This window comes from Poromitra crassiceps (assembly GCF_964638095.1).
Source record: "Poromitra crassiceps genome assembly, chromosome: 9".
NCBI lineage: Eukaryota > Metazoa > Chordata > Actinopteri > Beryciformes > Melamphaidae > Poromitra > Poromitra crassiceps.
In genome coordinates, this window is record NC_139630.1 from 43,959,517 (window position 1) to 43,974,865 (window position 15,349).

At 48.0% G+C, this 15,349-nt stretch overlaps 1 protein-coding gene across 2 annotated transcripts in view; it reads left to right on the forward strand.

Moving 5' to 3' along the window:
- The first annotated feature begins 2,688 nt into the window (after positions 1–2,688).
- Positions 2,689–15,349, forward strand: part of pals1b (protein associated with LIN7 1, MAGUK p55 family member b) — a 22,909-nt gene continuing 10,248 nt past the window's right edge. For both annotated transcript variants that reach the window (XM_083642650.1, XM_083642651.1), the window contains exons 1-3: positions 2,689–3,219; positions 5,183–5,382; positions 12,077–12,154. In XM_083642650.1, the coding sequence (XP_083498776.1) occupies positions 2,871–3,219; positions 5,183–5,382; positions 12,077–12,154 (627 nt within the window). In that variant the 5' untranslated portion in view covers positions 2,689–2,870. The remainder of the gene's footprint in view (positions 3,220–5,182; positions 5,383–12,076; positions 12,155–15,349) is intronic.

Sequence of the window (15,349 nt, forward strand, 5' to 3'; positions counted from 1 at the left end):
TCACCTCACCTCAAAGCCAGCCAGCCATTGAACCAGGCAGTTTGTAAAGCACAGCACAACACTAACTAATGAATGAGAACATTTTCTATTTTCACCCTGTTGACACATACCAGGAGTGTGGTGGAGAGACTCAGTTTACCCACTTTTTCCTCACGCCTTTTTTTTTCCAACCTGACATACATTTTTATGAGTTAAATACATGGTATACACCAGAGTAAGCGGTATCAAAATTGCAAGTTACAAGTTACATGAGAATATGGGTATTTTAATATGATGCATTTCTATTTGGTGGTCGTGTGCTTTGTGATGATGACTACTACAGTCTACAACATCACTCATCATAATGGATCTTCAACAACTGCAATCAGTCAACCTGGAAGTAGTGCGTCTCCAGGACATGTATGCAGTAGGGCCTAACAATATTCTGTTTACCGTAATCGTCTTCAAGTTCTACTATGTTCCTAGAGATCCTCCCAAGCCGTTAGGCTGGAGGTTAGTATGTTCTTGTTTTGCATTTGGCTTTGAGGCTCAGACTGTCCTGAACAGTGAACTGAGTGACTAGGCCCCCTGTCTGTCCCTGTGTAAACCTACATCACATGATACCATAAGTGCTCATTTCAGTTTAGCAGACATGTTTAACATTGGCCCTTATCTTCCTCTACCTGTGTGTGTGTGTGTGTGTGTGTGTGTGTGTGTGTGTGTGTGTGTGTGTGTGTGTGTGTGTGTGTGTGTGTGTGTGTGTGTGTGTGTGTGTCCATTGATTTTCATTCCACCCAGGTAGCCTGTCCCTTCCCAGCGCTGCTGCGGCGACTGAGCCAGAGCAGAGCAGGATATCCCAGGCTTAATTTAGCCCACAGGAACAGATGGCCACTGGCTGTGTGTCTCTGCTGTTTGTCAGCCAGGCATCACCACTCTAAACACAGCCAAACACTACCGCAGGAGGTGTGTCTCTGCTGTTTGTCAGCCAGGCACTGCTACTCTAAATGCAGCTAAACACTACCACAGGGGAGTGGTTTGTAGCTAAACACTACCACAGGGGAGTGGTTTGTAGCTAAACACTACCACAGAGGAGTGGTTTGTAGCTAAACACTACCCCAGGGGAGTGGTTTGGAGCTAAACACTACCACAGGTAATTGGTTTGGGAGCTAAACATTACCTGTGGCTCAGGAGGTAGAACCGAGCGGGCCGTCCACTAATCAGGTCGGTGGTTCGATCCCCGGCTCCTCCAGTCCAATCAGAAGGTTGGTGGTTCGATCCCTGGCTCCTCCAGTCCGCATGTCGAAGTGTCCTTGGGCAAGACACTGAACCCCAAATTGCTCCCGATGGCTGTGCCAGCACCCTGCGTGGCAGCTTGCTACCTTCATGTGTGAATGGGTGAATGTAGGCGCTTTGGATAAAAGCGCTATATAAATGCAGTCCATTTAACATTTACAGCAGGCTAGTGGTTTGGAGCTAAACACTACCCCAGGGGAGTGCTTTGGGAGCTTGGACCAGGGGGGATATGGTGATTAGCTGTGGGAGGAAGGGAGAAGAGGGGGAGGGCTACCATGTGCTAGGTGACATGGTATATGAACTGTAGCTCAAGTCATGTGAAAGATGAAGATGAAGATGTTATGCTGACGGCTTTCTAAATCTTCCTCTTTGGGCTGCACACAACACGCTCACTGTTCTTCACTCAGTGTCTGCCTTTTGGCTAAATGTGTTTCTGCTGTAAAATAAAGCTAATTTCTTCCAGCACAAACATCTAATAGTCATGCTACAAAAATTGCTAATCCAGATTAATACAAGTAGGATCCTATAAATAGACTGTAATCCACAGTAATGGCAGATCAGGTAGTAGCTGTATGTGTGATGTGTCACATGTTTATTTGGTCATCCACACCATACACAGATATATACATTATGGATTATTCCAGAGCTAGGGATGAAGCATGTAAAGTGGGGTCATTTGGGGACAGGTGTACTCAGACAGAAGGGTGGACGAGGCTGAATTTAAGTTCTCAAAGTGGGGTCTGGGGCCCCCCAGGTGTCCTTTAGGGTCTTCCAGTGGGTCTCCAGTAAAAAGGGAAATTCTCACTATAATTCCATGCATAAGTAACACAATGACAGAATGTATGACTATTTTGGTCATGGGTTTCATACACCTTCTGTAATAAAACATCTAAAAGCAAAAGTGCTATCAGATGGGGACCCTGGGACAAAATCTGATCGAATGAGGGTCCGTGCTCTAATTTGTGTCAGTTTAGGGTCCTTCATGTGAAAAAGTTTGAGAACCACTGCTCTACAAATCACACTATGTAAAAGTGTCATCAATTAGAAATTAAAGGTGTAAGTTACCTACTGTCATAATCATTTGAGCTATCAGTCACTTTGTACGACTATAGGTGTCCAAATGATGGGTATGGCATGCTGAAAGTGACGAGGACGAATCTTAACTGTCTTGTTGTGTTCCAGGAGGACAAATCCCAGAAACAACAAAAAGGATGACATCTTCCGCTCGCATGCTCTGGCCCCTGAACTGAGGTCCCTCCTAGCTGCTGGCATGCTCTGGCCCCTGAAGTGAGGAGCGTCTGCACCGGTCCCTCCTAGCTGCTGGCATGCTCTGGCCCCTGAAGTGAGGAGCGTCTCCACCGGTCCCTCCTAGCTGCTGGCATGCTCTGGCCCCTGAACTGAGGAGCGTCTGCACCGGTCCCTCCTAGCTGCTGGCATGCTCTGGCCCCTGAAGTGAGGAGCGTCTCCACCGGTCCCTCCTAGCTGCTGGCATGCTCTGGCCCCTGAACTGAGGAGCGTCTGCACCGGTCCCTCCTAGCTGCTGGGGCGGATCTCAGTACACACTGGGGCGGGTTGAGCTGCACATTGCTGCACCGGGGATGATCACGTCCCACATGAACGGCTATGTACAAGAGGACTCCAGTCCAGGCAACTGTTGGGGCCCTGGCCAGGGCCAGGCCCACAGGGAGAGGGCCATAGACTGTCCCGGGGAGGAGAGCAGCCTGATGGGCAAAGCCCCGCGCTGCAGCAGCGCCCAGATGGAGAGGATCCAACACTACCAGGAGGAGCTGAGGAAGAGGAAGGAGGATGAGGGCAGGGCGAAGCACGAGATCGACCCCAACGCCTCGCTCAGGCTCAAGAAGCTGGCACAGAACCCCAAGCTGGGCATCGACAACCCCACCTTCGACGGGAAGGAGAAGGCCTCGGCCACCCAGGATGCTGCAGCTGGTGAGTTCAGAGAAAGGGGGGCGGGGGGGGAGGTAGGGCTGGGGGCAGTGGGGGAGGTAGGCTTGGGGGGCGCAGGGGGAGGTAGGCCTGGGTGTCGGTACTTATCAACCAAAATAACCCAGTACCAAGTTATTGAAACTCCTCCAGTCAAACAAGGTCTGCATTCGATCCGTTTTGTACACAGGTCTAGAAAACAAAAGAAGCTATTTGTATGTAATGGTTTTGCTCGCAGCCAATCACTGCAAGCATTCTTTGATTTAATGAAGCCTGTGATTGGCCCACTACCGCAGCAGCTACGACCTATACAGTCTGTGGTGGTGAAGTCGAGCGCGGTGTATGTGACGGAGTTGCCAAGATGCCACCAAAACTTTCAAAAGTATGGCTATACTACACAAAAAGGTGCCAAATGAAGTACTCTGTTGGTATCGGTATCACTTTAAGGGTACTGGTATTGTCATTTTTTACATGATACCCAGCTGTAGGGGGAGGGGAGGGGTTGTGGGGGTCAAAGGGGAAGGGGAGGAGGGAGCTGGCAAGTTTCACAGCAATTCAGTGAAACAAAGGAATCAGAACAAAAGACTGTTGAGGGGCAAAAGCAGAGGGCATTAGTGGAGGGGGGGTAGTGTGTCCATCTTTTGCACTTCTGTCTCCTGGGCCCAAATCTGGACTGGAGAGTAGAGTATGGCGGCCTGGAGTAAATCTGGACTGGAGAGTAGAGTATGGAGGCCTGGAGTAAATCTGGACTGGAGAGTAGAGAGTATGGAGGCCTGGAGTAAATCTGGACTGGAGAGTAGAGAGTATGGAGGCCTGGAGTAAATCTGGACTGGAGAGTAGAGTATGGAGGCCTGGAGTAAATCTGGACTGGAGAGTAGAGTATGGAGGCCTGGACTCCGGAGTGGCCACAGGACAATGGAACAATGTCTTATATTAAGAGCATGTCCACAGATGGTATTGCATCATGCACATGAGATCAGTGCACAAGATGCATATTGTTCCCACGTGTCCACATGTTAATGAATGTGCAGACAAGTGTGTAGTTCTTGCAGTAAGTTTAAAAATGCTTTCACTCACCATAATTAGTTGAATTCACTTGATTGCATCGAGTTATTTAGTTTAATTATCCTGATATTTTGTTTGATATTAGTTGATTGAGGCTTTTGTTAAGCTATAATGGAATCATGGATTTGTCAATTGATCATTACCAACACCACAAGTACTTTTCCTGCTATAGGCCTGCCTATAGGACTTTTCATGTGGATTATCAATCAAATGCATAGCTTAATGGCAAGTATAAACATAATATATGTCTGCACTGCACGCACACACTCACGCACGCACACACACACACGCACAAACACACACACACACACACACACACACACACACACACACAGGCGCTTGTCACCCCCCACCCCCACCCCCACCCAGGAGATCTATCCTCTGATAACATGAATCTATAAAGATAAGCTGTTTAAATCCATCCATGTTGTTGTTATGGAGTGGTGTCCACACTAGCCTTGGAGGAAGCACTGAAGTGACTAGAGACTAGACAATTTGTTGCTGGTTGCTGTGGTAAATCCTGAACATCAGTCATGCTTAACCAGGTAGTCCCATTCAGATTTATTACACTTTTTTTTTTCTTAGACTTGTGAGACATAGCGAAGGAGAGAAAGTAGGCGAGACACAGGAGAGAAAGTTCTGGTGGGATTTGGTCATAGGCCAGTGGGGGAGCACAAAGATCCAGTCGACTATATTATAGGCACAGGGTTTCTATCATCCATGGTGCATCACTTACTTGACACGTGTAGATGTAAACGTAAGGCTCAGATCTCAAAAATTGAGATGGCAAGTGTGTCTCTCTCACACACCATGTCTTATCTCCCTCAGTGTCCTCCTGGCCACTATCTCTTTGCTCTCTTGTGTGTTTCTTCTGCTCTTTGTAATGTTCCTCACTGTCTCTCAGGGCTGGCGGAGCTGCTTGGGGCTCTGCAGTGGTCGCAGCGCTGCCTGACGGACGCCCAGAGCCAGCAGGATGTGGAGCTGCTGCTGCAGCTGGTCAGCAGGGAGGACTTCAGGCGGGCCTACAGCGTGCACGCTGCTGTGGCCCCCCACATGAGCCCCAGCTCGCCGCTCACCGCCCAGGCTCACGGCCTCTGCCACCAGGTACCTACGCCCGCATGCAGCAGCAGGGGGAGATCATGGCATTTTTAGAGGTGCATTCCAGACAGAGAATTTAATCAGTTGTCTGGGGAGGTCAGAGAAATCGCTGTACAGGAATATAGGTTAGGGGTGGGGTGGGGTGGGGAGATCGCCTATCCATCAGGCATGTCCACAGACAGATCAGAATCAGAATCAGAATCACTTTTATTGCCACAGTATGCAAGTTACATAGGAGGAATTTGTCTTAGTGTCTGTATGCAGCCTAGCGGTCACATCAATATACAGAGATAAGAAGTAGGAAGATAACTAAAGTAACTAACTTGCAAAGTTGCAAGTGCAATCAAATCCAATCAAATCGAGTAAATATATACAATATGTACATGAGTGGTGACGTGTTCTGTGGATGATAAATATGAATTTACGTTGGATTTACATGAGATTTACAGACTGAGTTAAATAGACGTTAAATAGGCAGTGGATTTACATGAATTTACAGTCGGAGTTAAATAAGAGTTTACATTGAATGTACATGAAATTTACAGGCTAAGTTAAATAGGCATGATGATGATCGCTAATGTTAGGCTACATGATACACTCGTGTTATTTTATAATTAACAACTTATTGCAAAAACGAATAAAAAGCTTTTGCCTAGTTTTCAGCTGTCTAACTCCACAAGAAACCCAACTTTTTGCTCCCTTAGAACTTTTCTGAGCTGAAAAAGAACTAATAAAATACAGGAAATGACATGTTTAGGGGATGGAAGCGCTCTTACTCAGCTATGGAAAGTTATGGAACAGTCAGTGGAAACCCTGGTAGTGCTATAGCAGTTTGAGCATGAAGGCATCGAGTGCTCTTATTGTACTCGCCAGTTTGTGGGTTGGACACCATTAGCCTGTGTTAGCCGTTAGCCTGTGTTTACAAAGTAGCTAATGTATGTGAGGGAAGCAACTCCCAGCTACTGGGACTGAGCCATCTGAGCTGTGGAGCTACTGGGACTGAACCATCTGAGCTGTGGGCTGAAATATGTTTGTGTGAGATGATGGTTAATTCAACAAATCAGCTCCACGGGCAAAATTGTGAAGTACAGATTGTCACATGGTTAACGAGTTAAAACCAAAAATGAGTGATTTGTGGCGCTGGATGGGCCGTGCAGGAAAATTGAGCGAGCTGAGAAAAAGTGGAACGAGATGATGTAGGGTAGGTTGTGTTGGGAGGAGGAAGAAGAGAGGAAAATTAGGATGGCAGGATGAGGAGGAAGACAGGATATGCTGAGTGTGAAAGGGAGATTCTACATTTAGAGTGGACAGGAAACGATAAGGAGGAAGGCGTGAAACAAAGCATAAAAGTGGGCTGTGACTATAAAGTGCATCACATCGGTGTGTTTATTTGATTTCCCTGTCCACCGGCGGCTGCTTCCTCTTTTAATAACAGCTGACAGCGCTCTCTCCTGTCCTGGGCCCGCCATAGCGAGAGTGACAGAGAAGAGGAAACCATCTCGCGTTCACGTCTGAGTAGGTGTGAATCTGCCACACCTGACTCCCCTGCTGACAAATCACATGCCAGCCGCTCTCCACCGGAGCACCTGACTCCCCCGCTGACAAATCACATGCCAGCCACTCTCCACCGGAGCACCTGAATCCCCCGCTGACAAATCACATGCCAGCCACTCTCCACCGGAGCACCTGAATCCCCCGCTGACAAATCACATGCCAGCCGCTCTCCACCAGAGCACCTGAATCCCCCGCTGACAAATCACATGCCAGCCACTCTCCACCAGAGCACCTGAATCCCCCGCTGACAAATCACATGCCAGCCGCTCTCCACCGGAGCACCTGACTCCCCCGCTGACAAATCACATGCCAGCCGCTCTCCACCAGAGCACCTGAATCCCCCGCTGACAAATCACATGCCAGCCGCTCTCCACCAGAGCACCTGAATCCCCCGCTGACAAATCACATGCCAGCCGCTCTCCACCGGAGCACCTGACTCCCCCGCTGACAAATCACATGCCAGCCACTCTCCACCAGAGCACCTGACTCCCCCGCTGACAAATCACATGCCAGCCGCTCTCCACCAGAGCACCTGAATCCCCCGCTGACAAATCACATGCCAGCCACTCTCCACCAGAGCACCTGAATCCCCCGCTGACAAATCACATGCCAGCCGCTCTCCACCGGAGCACCTGACTCCCCCGCTGACAAATCACATGCCAGCCACTCTCCACCGGAGCACCTGACTCCCCTGCTGACAAAACACATGCCAGCCGCTCTCCACCGGAGCACCTGACTCCCCTGCTGACAAAACACATGCCAGCCGCTCTCCACCGGAGCACCTGACTCCCCTGCTGACAAAACACATGCCAGCCACTCTCCACCGGCGCAAAAGCATAGTAATTGACTCGTGTTCCCTCAGAGAAGCCCAGTGCTCAGATGCAGTCTGTCACACAGAGCGCCGTGTGCTCAGATGCTATGAATTGGGTGAAAGCGCTATACATCTATATGACAGGCTACTCCCACAATACGCACTTCATTAGGATTACTGTCAACTTGTGATCTGTGTAACATGAAAGAGTGTAATTACAGGCTTTTCAGCACAGGCAGACTGGCACAGTGTGATTAGATGTGTACGACTCCAGCTTGTTTTGATGAACAAGCTGTTTTGAGTTGTGCACAGTTCATTCACAGGGCACTGTGCTGAACTGTGCACAGTTCATTCACAGGGCACTGTGCTGAACTGAATTGCTATTCCAGTGTTGACACTTGACATTAGCGGCAGTAGTTTCAAGATGGAGGCAGGATTCCTCTGCAGATCTGGAAAGTCTGGAAAAGTATTAACAATTTAATCATTTGTTCATTTCCAGGTCCTCTCTGGAAAGTATGGAAAGTGTTGTGGTTGAAGTCCGATACACATCATTCTAGCTTTTATGTTGGTGTAGACCAGTGGTGCCCAACCAGTCGATCTCGGTCTACTGGTCGACCGCGGACTCACCCCAGGTCGATCGCGTCAAAAATCGATTATTAAAAAAAATTTTTTTTTTTTTTTTTTATAATCAAATAAAATATAATGGAAGTACATGCAGTTGTTTATTTTAATTATGGATCATAATACAATGCAATTCCAAATGCACTTTTATTTTAAAAGTAGCCACACAGTGAGAAAAAAGAAAGTGAGAAAAAATAAATCATGTATTGGGGAAAAAAAGTGATGCATCGATTTAAGATGCATCGAGATACATCGATAATCGTAATCGAATTGAATCATAGCCCTCTAAATCGTAATCGAATCGAATCATGAGGCCAGTGAATATTCACAGCCCTAATGTCAAGTGGTTGTGGGACAACGAGAAAGTGTTGTGAGGTTAGTTACTGCAGGCTGGAAACCATGTGTGTGCGTTTGCGATGTTGAAACTGGACTGGTAGATCTCGGGAGGCTGGCTACTTGAAAAGTAGATCTTCGGTCAAAAAAGGTTGGGCACCCCTGGTGTAGACCCACTTTGAGTCCACAGTTTTTGTTGATGTGAAGAAGAAGAAGAATGTTCAGATAGATGGATGCTCTTATTACCCAGCCGCTGTCAGCAGCATGCATTATATCAAATACCCTGCACTAAAATCACATCCAGTCACGAACATATAGGGTCTGCACCAAAATCACATCCAGTCACGAACATATAGGGTCTGCACCAAAATCACATCCAGTCACGAACATATAGGGTCTGCACCAAAATCACATCCAGTCATGAACATATAGGGTCTGCACCAAAATCACATCCAGTCACGAACATATAGGGTCTGCACCAAAATCACATCCAGTCACGAACATATAGGGTCTGCACCAAAATCACATCCAGTCAGAACATATAGGGTCTGCACCAAAATCACATCCAGTCACGAACATATAGGGTCTGCACCAAAATCACATCCAGTCACGAACATATAGGGTCTGCACCAAAATCACATCCAGTCACGAACATATAGGGTCTGCACCAAAATCACATCCAGTCACGAACATATAGGGTCTGCACCAAAATCACATCCAGTCATGAACATATAGGGTCTGCACCAAAATCACATCCAGTCACGAACATATAGGGTCTGCACCAAAATCACATCCAGTCACGAACATATAGGGTCTGCACCAAAATCACATCCAGTCACGAACATATAGGGTCTGCACCAAAATCACATCCAGTCACAAATATAGGGTCTGCACCAAAATCACATCCAGTCACGAATATAGGGTCTGCACCAAAATCACATCCAGTCAAGAACATAGAGTCTGAGATGATCTCTTTTGCTTAAGTTCACATGCACAACATCCTTCCATCCTGCGTACAGCAGATCAGCCTGTGCACTCGCCCACCGGGCACAGCTCCCAGAGTGCTTAGCGAGGAGGCGTAAGAGTTTGAGCTGCAGTGTGTACTGTCTGAACTCAGTGGCTCTGCTGTGGGACACTGGGATTGGCCCTTGGGCAAGCTAATCTCCCAGCAGCCCTTGGGCACACCGCAGGAAGCCGAGGAAGGAGGCGGGATCTAGGCGTCCCGAAAAAGAAACCCCAGCGGATTACGGCAGCGTGGGCCGAGGAGCAGCGCTCGCTCGGGGGGGAGGGGAGAGTGCGTCACCTCGTTAGCGAGAGCTTCAATTAGTGTAATGGAGGAACTAAGCTTCGAACAGGAGGCAAGGAGAGGGAGAGGGAGAGGGACAGAGGCCAAGGAAGCACTCCAAAATGCATTTACTATCACATTCCAATAAGAAACCCAGGACAAATAACAATGCAAGAACCAAAAGATAGGGATAAAACTGCATCACTGGCACTGCCCTCCTCATCCGAGTAGGAGAAGGGTGGAATATGACAAGTCATGGATGGTCTTTTGTTTAGATAGGTGTTTTCCATGACAGGAAAGGAGAGTCTGTGTTGAGTCTACACTCCTCCTGAAGTGACTTAAAACACAGCATCCACCTGTAAACACACAGAAAGAATCTGAATTATGAGTTTTGGATTGTGATCTTATTTTCCAAGTACAACAGCCAGCACGTAACAAGTCCCTTTACAGTAGAGTGAATACAGCACTTAACAAGTCCCTTTACAGTAGAGTGAATACAGCACTTAACAAGTCCCTTTACAGTAGAGTGAATACAGCACTTAACAAGTCCCTTTACAGTAGAGTGAATACAGCACTTAACAAGTCCATTTAAAGTAGAGTGAATACAGCACTTAACAAGTCCCTTTACAGTAGAGTGAATACATCACTTAACAAGTCCCTTTAAAGTAGAGTGAATACAGCACTTAACAAGTCCATTTACAGTAGAGTGAATACAGCACTTAACAAGTCCATTTACAGTAGAGTGAATACAGCACTTAACAAGCCCCTTTACAGTAGAGTGAATACAGCACTTAACAAGTCTCTTTACAGTAGAGTGAATACAGCACTTAACAAGTCCCTTTACAGTAGAGTGAATACATCACTTAACAAGTCCCTTTAAAGTAGAGTGAATACAGCACTTAACAAGTCCCTTTACAGTAGAGTGAATACAGCACTTAACAAGTCCCTTTAAAGTAGAGTGAATACAGCACTTAACAAGTCCCTTTACAGTAGAGTGAATACAGCACTTAACAAGTCCCTTTACAGTAGAGTGAATACAGCACTTAACAAGTCCCTTTACAGTAGAGTGAATATGAGGCGCTTTCCTGTCTGGAATGTGAAACCCCACTGTGACTTATTAGAGAGTAGCCAACTACTCTGTGTGAGTGTGTGTGCGTGCACATGCATGTGCATGCGTTTGTGTTTGTCTGTTCTTGACTCTAGTCTGTGAGAATCCCAAATCATATCTTCTTTATTCTATTTGCTTAGTTACTGGAGGTAGCCAGCCAGCAACAGCATTGTCAGCATGTGTTTTGACTACAGGGTGTTTACAGTTCATATAATGACACATTGGCACAGCTTCGGGCTGGTGGTGATGTGTTGATGTCAATGAAATGCTAACACTTAAACCCACAGTGACGAGGCAGATACAGCCGTCAGCCTGAGCCTACCACACCAAAGCAACTCTGCAACATCTTCTCTGCCCTCTTCATGCTATGATCTCACTGTAATACACTAGAATAGCTGGAGAACACAATAACAAAAACAAGACATCAAAGCAGAGCATTGTTTAAAGTGTGAGCAAAGTATTCCCTTTCTTTGGTTTCTTTGGATGTCTTCAGGTTTGAAATGGAACTAGAAATATTGTGCGCTTCGCACACTCATTTCTAGCATTGAGTAATTGTGCACGCCCCTCTACCTTATTATAGTCATGAGATTATCTAAATTCAGGGCCTTAAAAAGTCAGATTTTTTAAATCTTTACTCTTCAGGTTTATTTTTGGGTGAAATTTGTTTTGTATTTACCGTAGTTTGAATTGCCATTAAAATGGTCTTAAGAAGTCTCAAGTTTAACCGGCAGAGACTGTAGTCACCTGTGCCTGCTGCGAAGTGGCAGTGACACAGCTGGCCTCAGCGTAACACTGTCTGTCTGTCTGTCTGTCTGTCTGTCTGTCTGTCTGTCTGTCTGTCTGTCTGTCTGCCTGTCTGCCTGTCTGCCTGCCTGCCTATCTCTGTCTGTCTGTCTGTCTGTCTGTCTGCCTGCCTGCCTCTGTCTGTCTGTCTGCCTGACTGTCTGTCTGTGACTGTGTCTGTCTGTCTGTCTGTCTTTCTGTCCAGGTACAGAAGATCCTCCAGACCAGCCAACAGAAGGAGGGTTTGGAGCTCAAGGCCCTGCTCACCAGTCCTCATCTCCAGGTCAGATGTCAGCTTCTCTGGCAGCAGGGACCCACCCCCAACTCCCTTAAGCCACTTTCAGACATGAACTCTGGGTCAGCTCAGGGTTGCTTGCCCTGAGCATGACCCGGGCAGCGGGGGATACATGAAGTGTACGCATTCAGACATGAGGCATGTTGCTTTCACACATGTGGAGCACCTCTGGGTGTACAGTAGAGAGGGGGTGGGGGTGGGGGTAGGAGCACCTCTGGGTGTACAGTAGAGAGGGGGTGGGGGTGGGGGTAGGAGCACCTCTGGGTGTAGAGTAGAGAGGGGGCGGGGGTGGGGGGAGGAGCACCTCTGGGTGTAGAGTAGAGAGGGGGTGGGGGTGGGGGTGGGGGGAGGAGCACCTCTGGGTGTACAGTAGAGAGGGGGCGGGGGTGGGGGGAGGAGCACCTCTGGGTGTAGAGTAGAGAGGGGGTGGGGGGAGGAGCACCTCTGGGTGTACAGTAGAGAGGGGGTGGGGGCGGGGGTAGGGGGGGAAGCACCTCTGGGTGTACAGTAGAGAGGGGGCGGGGGTGGGGGGAGGAGCACCTCTGGGTGTACAGTAGAGAGGGGGCGGGGGTGGGGGGAGGAGCACCTCTGGGTGTAGAGTAGAGAGAGGGTGGGGGGAGGAGCACCTCTGGGTGTAGAGTAGAGAGGGGGCGGGGGTGGGGGGAGGAGCACCTCTGGGTGTAGAGTAGAGAGGGGGAGGGGGTGGGGGGAGGAGCACCTCTGGGTGTAGAGTAGAGAGGGGGCGGGGGTGGGGGGAGGAGCACCTCTGGGTGTAGAGTAGAGAGGGGGTGGGGGGAGGAGCACCTCTGGGTGTAGAGTAGAGAGAGGGTGGGGGGAGGAGCACCTCTGGGTGTAGAGTAGAGAGGGGGTGGGGGGAGGAGCACCTCTGGGTGTAGAGTAGAGAGGGGGTGGGGGCGGGGGTGGGGTGAATTGGGGCATGATGACACAATGGGGCGTAGTGAAAACTGACCACACAGCTGCACTTCATGCATGGAAGACAACTGTCTGAGCAGATAGGCTACAGCCTTAATGGCACAAAGTGAATCACATTGACATTCAACAAACTAGCACGACATGCAAAGTCTGATAACAAGTTGCTAAACATACATAATTGAATTACCATTATTGCAAAGGTTGTACCCGGAAGTTTCCGTTTTATACTGACTGACTTGACACTGCTTGGATTTGGTGTTGACATTTTGCGGTTCTGCTGCACGTGTATCGTTCACAAACGCTGTGTATAATAAACGTGAAATCAAAGGCATGAACGCAACCAGATCCAGATATCCTAAGGTGGTGTGCTGCGTGAAGCTTTGCAGAAATGGATCAAACCCAGCGTTTCAATCAAGCAACACATAGCCTGTTGGCTGACACACGGAGCATCTCCAGCTTCATTTGGAAAAACTGAAACTGCATGATGTTTGCTCACTCGCTCATTCACATCGACTATTTATGTAATAATAATCTGTCACGCTGCCTGTCTCTCTCTGGCTCTCCCGCCTCCTCCCACTCGCTTAGCTCAGCTATGTTCAGCAGTCTGGAGGGGAGGGGGACCGACTCGACTATCGGGTTCGAGGAGGGTCTCGGGAGCGTGCATAGCTCTCCAAATTGTTTTCATACATACACCGCCACCCAGGTCCCCTCAGGGTAACTGCAGAGTTCCAAGGCATATCTGAAAGGGGCTTTAGACCCCCCCCCCCTACTTGCCTACCATTATAGTTTCACTAAATTCCTGGATGCCTATGGGATCACGATTATGTTATTTGATCTCAACAATTGATACAAGATAGCTTCAGAGTATTAAAAGAAAGTCTGTCTGAAGGGATGTATTTGTTTCTGACTTTGGCAAAGTGGGAAAAACAGTAAAATCCCCAAAACGACTATCTCTGAACTATCTCTTCAACCAAATCACACACATTTAGGCTATTCTATGTGATCTCCTTTTGACAACTAATGTAATTCCTCCCCCCACTTCCTCTCACTGAGGCCCTGAAACTGTTTGGACCCCACTTGGGGAGGCCCGCCTCCCACTTTGACAACCTCTGCCCTGCCTTAGGACAACACCACAGTGTCTTAGCCATCACCTCACTCACTACGCCATCTGCTGCCTTCTAATAGTAATGGCAGAACAACTACTCTGTTACTATGCCATGATACAGTATACATCAGGAGAGAGTGACAGATGGAGAGAGAGAGAGAGAGAGAGAGTGCGGGCACTTTATCAAGACGGTCATAAGGCCATGTTATCTTAGTGACCCTTGAGCTGCCAGGGATTCAGTGTCTTAGCCAGAGACACCTGAGCAGGGCTGATGCTTGTCTGAGTCCAGCTCCCCCTATTGACCATACAGTATATGGTGACAACCTTCCCTTTAAACGCAGCAGGAAATGTCATTGATATCTCTTCTGTGCTCAGACAAAGGACACAGGAGGAATCATTTACCGGTACAGACACTGGCACCACAACGTCCTCATTCTAGGAACACTGGATGGTAGATTGATGAACAAGCGGAAACATACGCACGTTCTCCAGCTTCATTACAAATGGATCACTCCCAGTGTTTGCTGAGAAGTGGTCGCACGCGTAGATGGCTTCCACATGAGGGCCCAGGTGTGTCAGATGAAGGACCGTTTCTCCTTTAGAATCTAGACTGAGTGTACACAATATTAGGAGTACAGCCTCTCCACATGGAATGGACTTGGGATGATACAGATATTCTTATTACACAGATATTATTTCCAGTTTGTTATGTAAGAGTGGTGTGGGAAATGGCGATGAGATTGAAGTGGTTTTTACACCTTGAAAGAATCAATAGATGACATAAAGTTTTGTATAATTATACAGTATATCTGTCCTGCAACCCCTATAATCTTCACTGTCAAATCCAGCTTCCACTCACAGCTCACACATGTCATTGCTGGTGTGTCTGTGTCTGTTTGGATAGCTAGCGTGCTCCAAGTTGACCGCACCTCAGTCTGAATTAGCTGTGACCTTTTATGAATGATGTTACGGAACTGTGCCCAGGCCTCGTCATATTATGTTCCCCTCGCTCTGTCATTGTGGAAATGATGTGACGCATCACAGCGAGGAGCACTCTGCCCAGAAGTGGCCGTGCCGCTTCGCTGGCCCGGCCACTAATAAAAGGAAAAAACAAAACATTTTAGTCATACACCACAAGCTCTGGT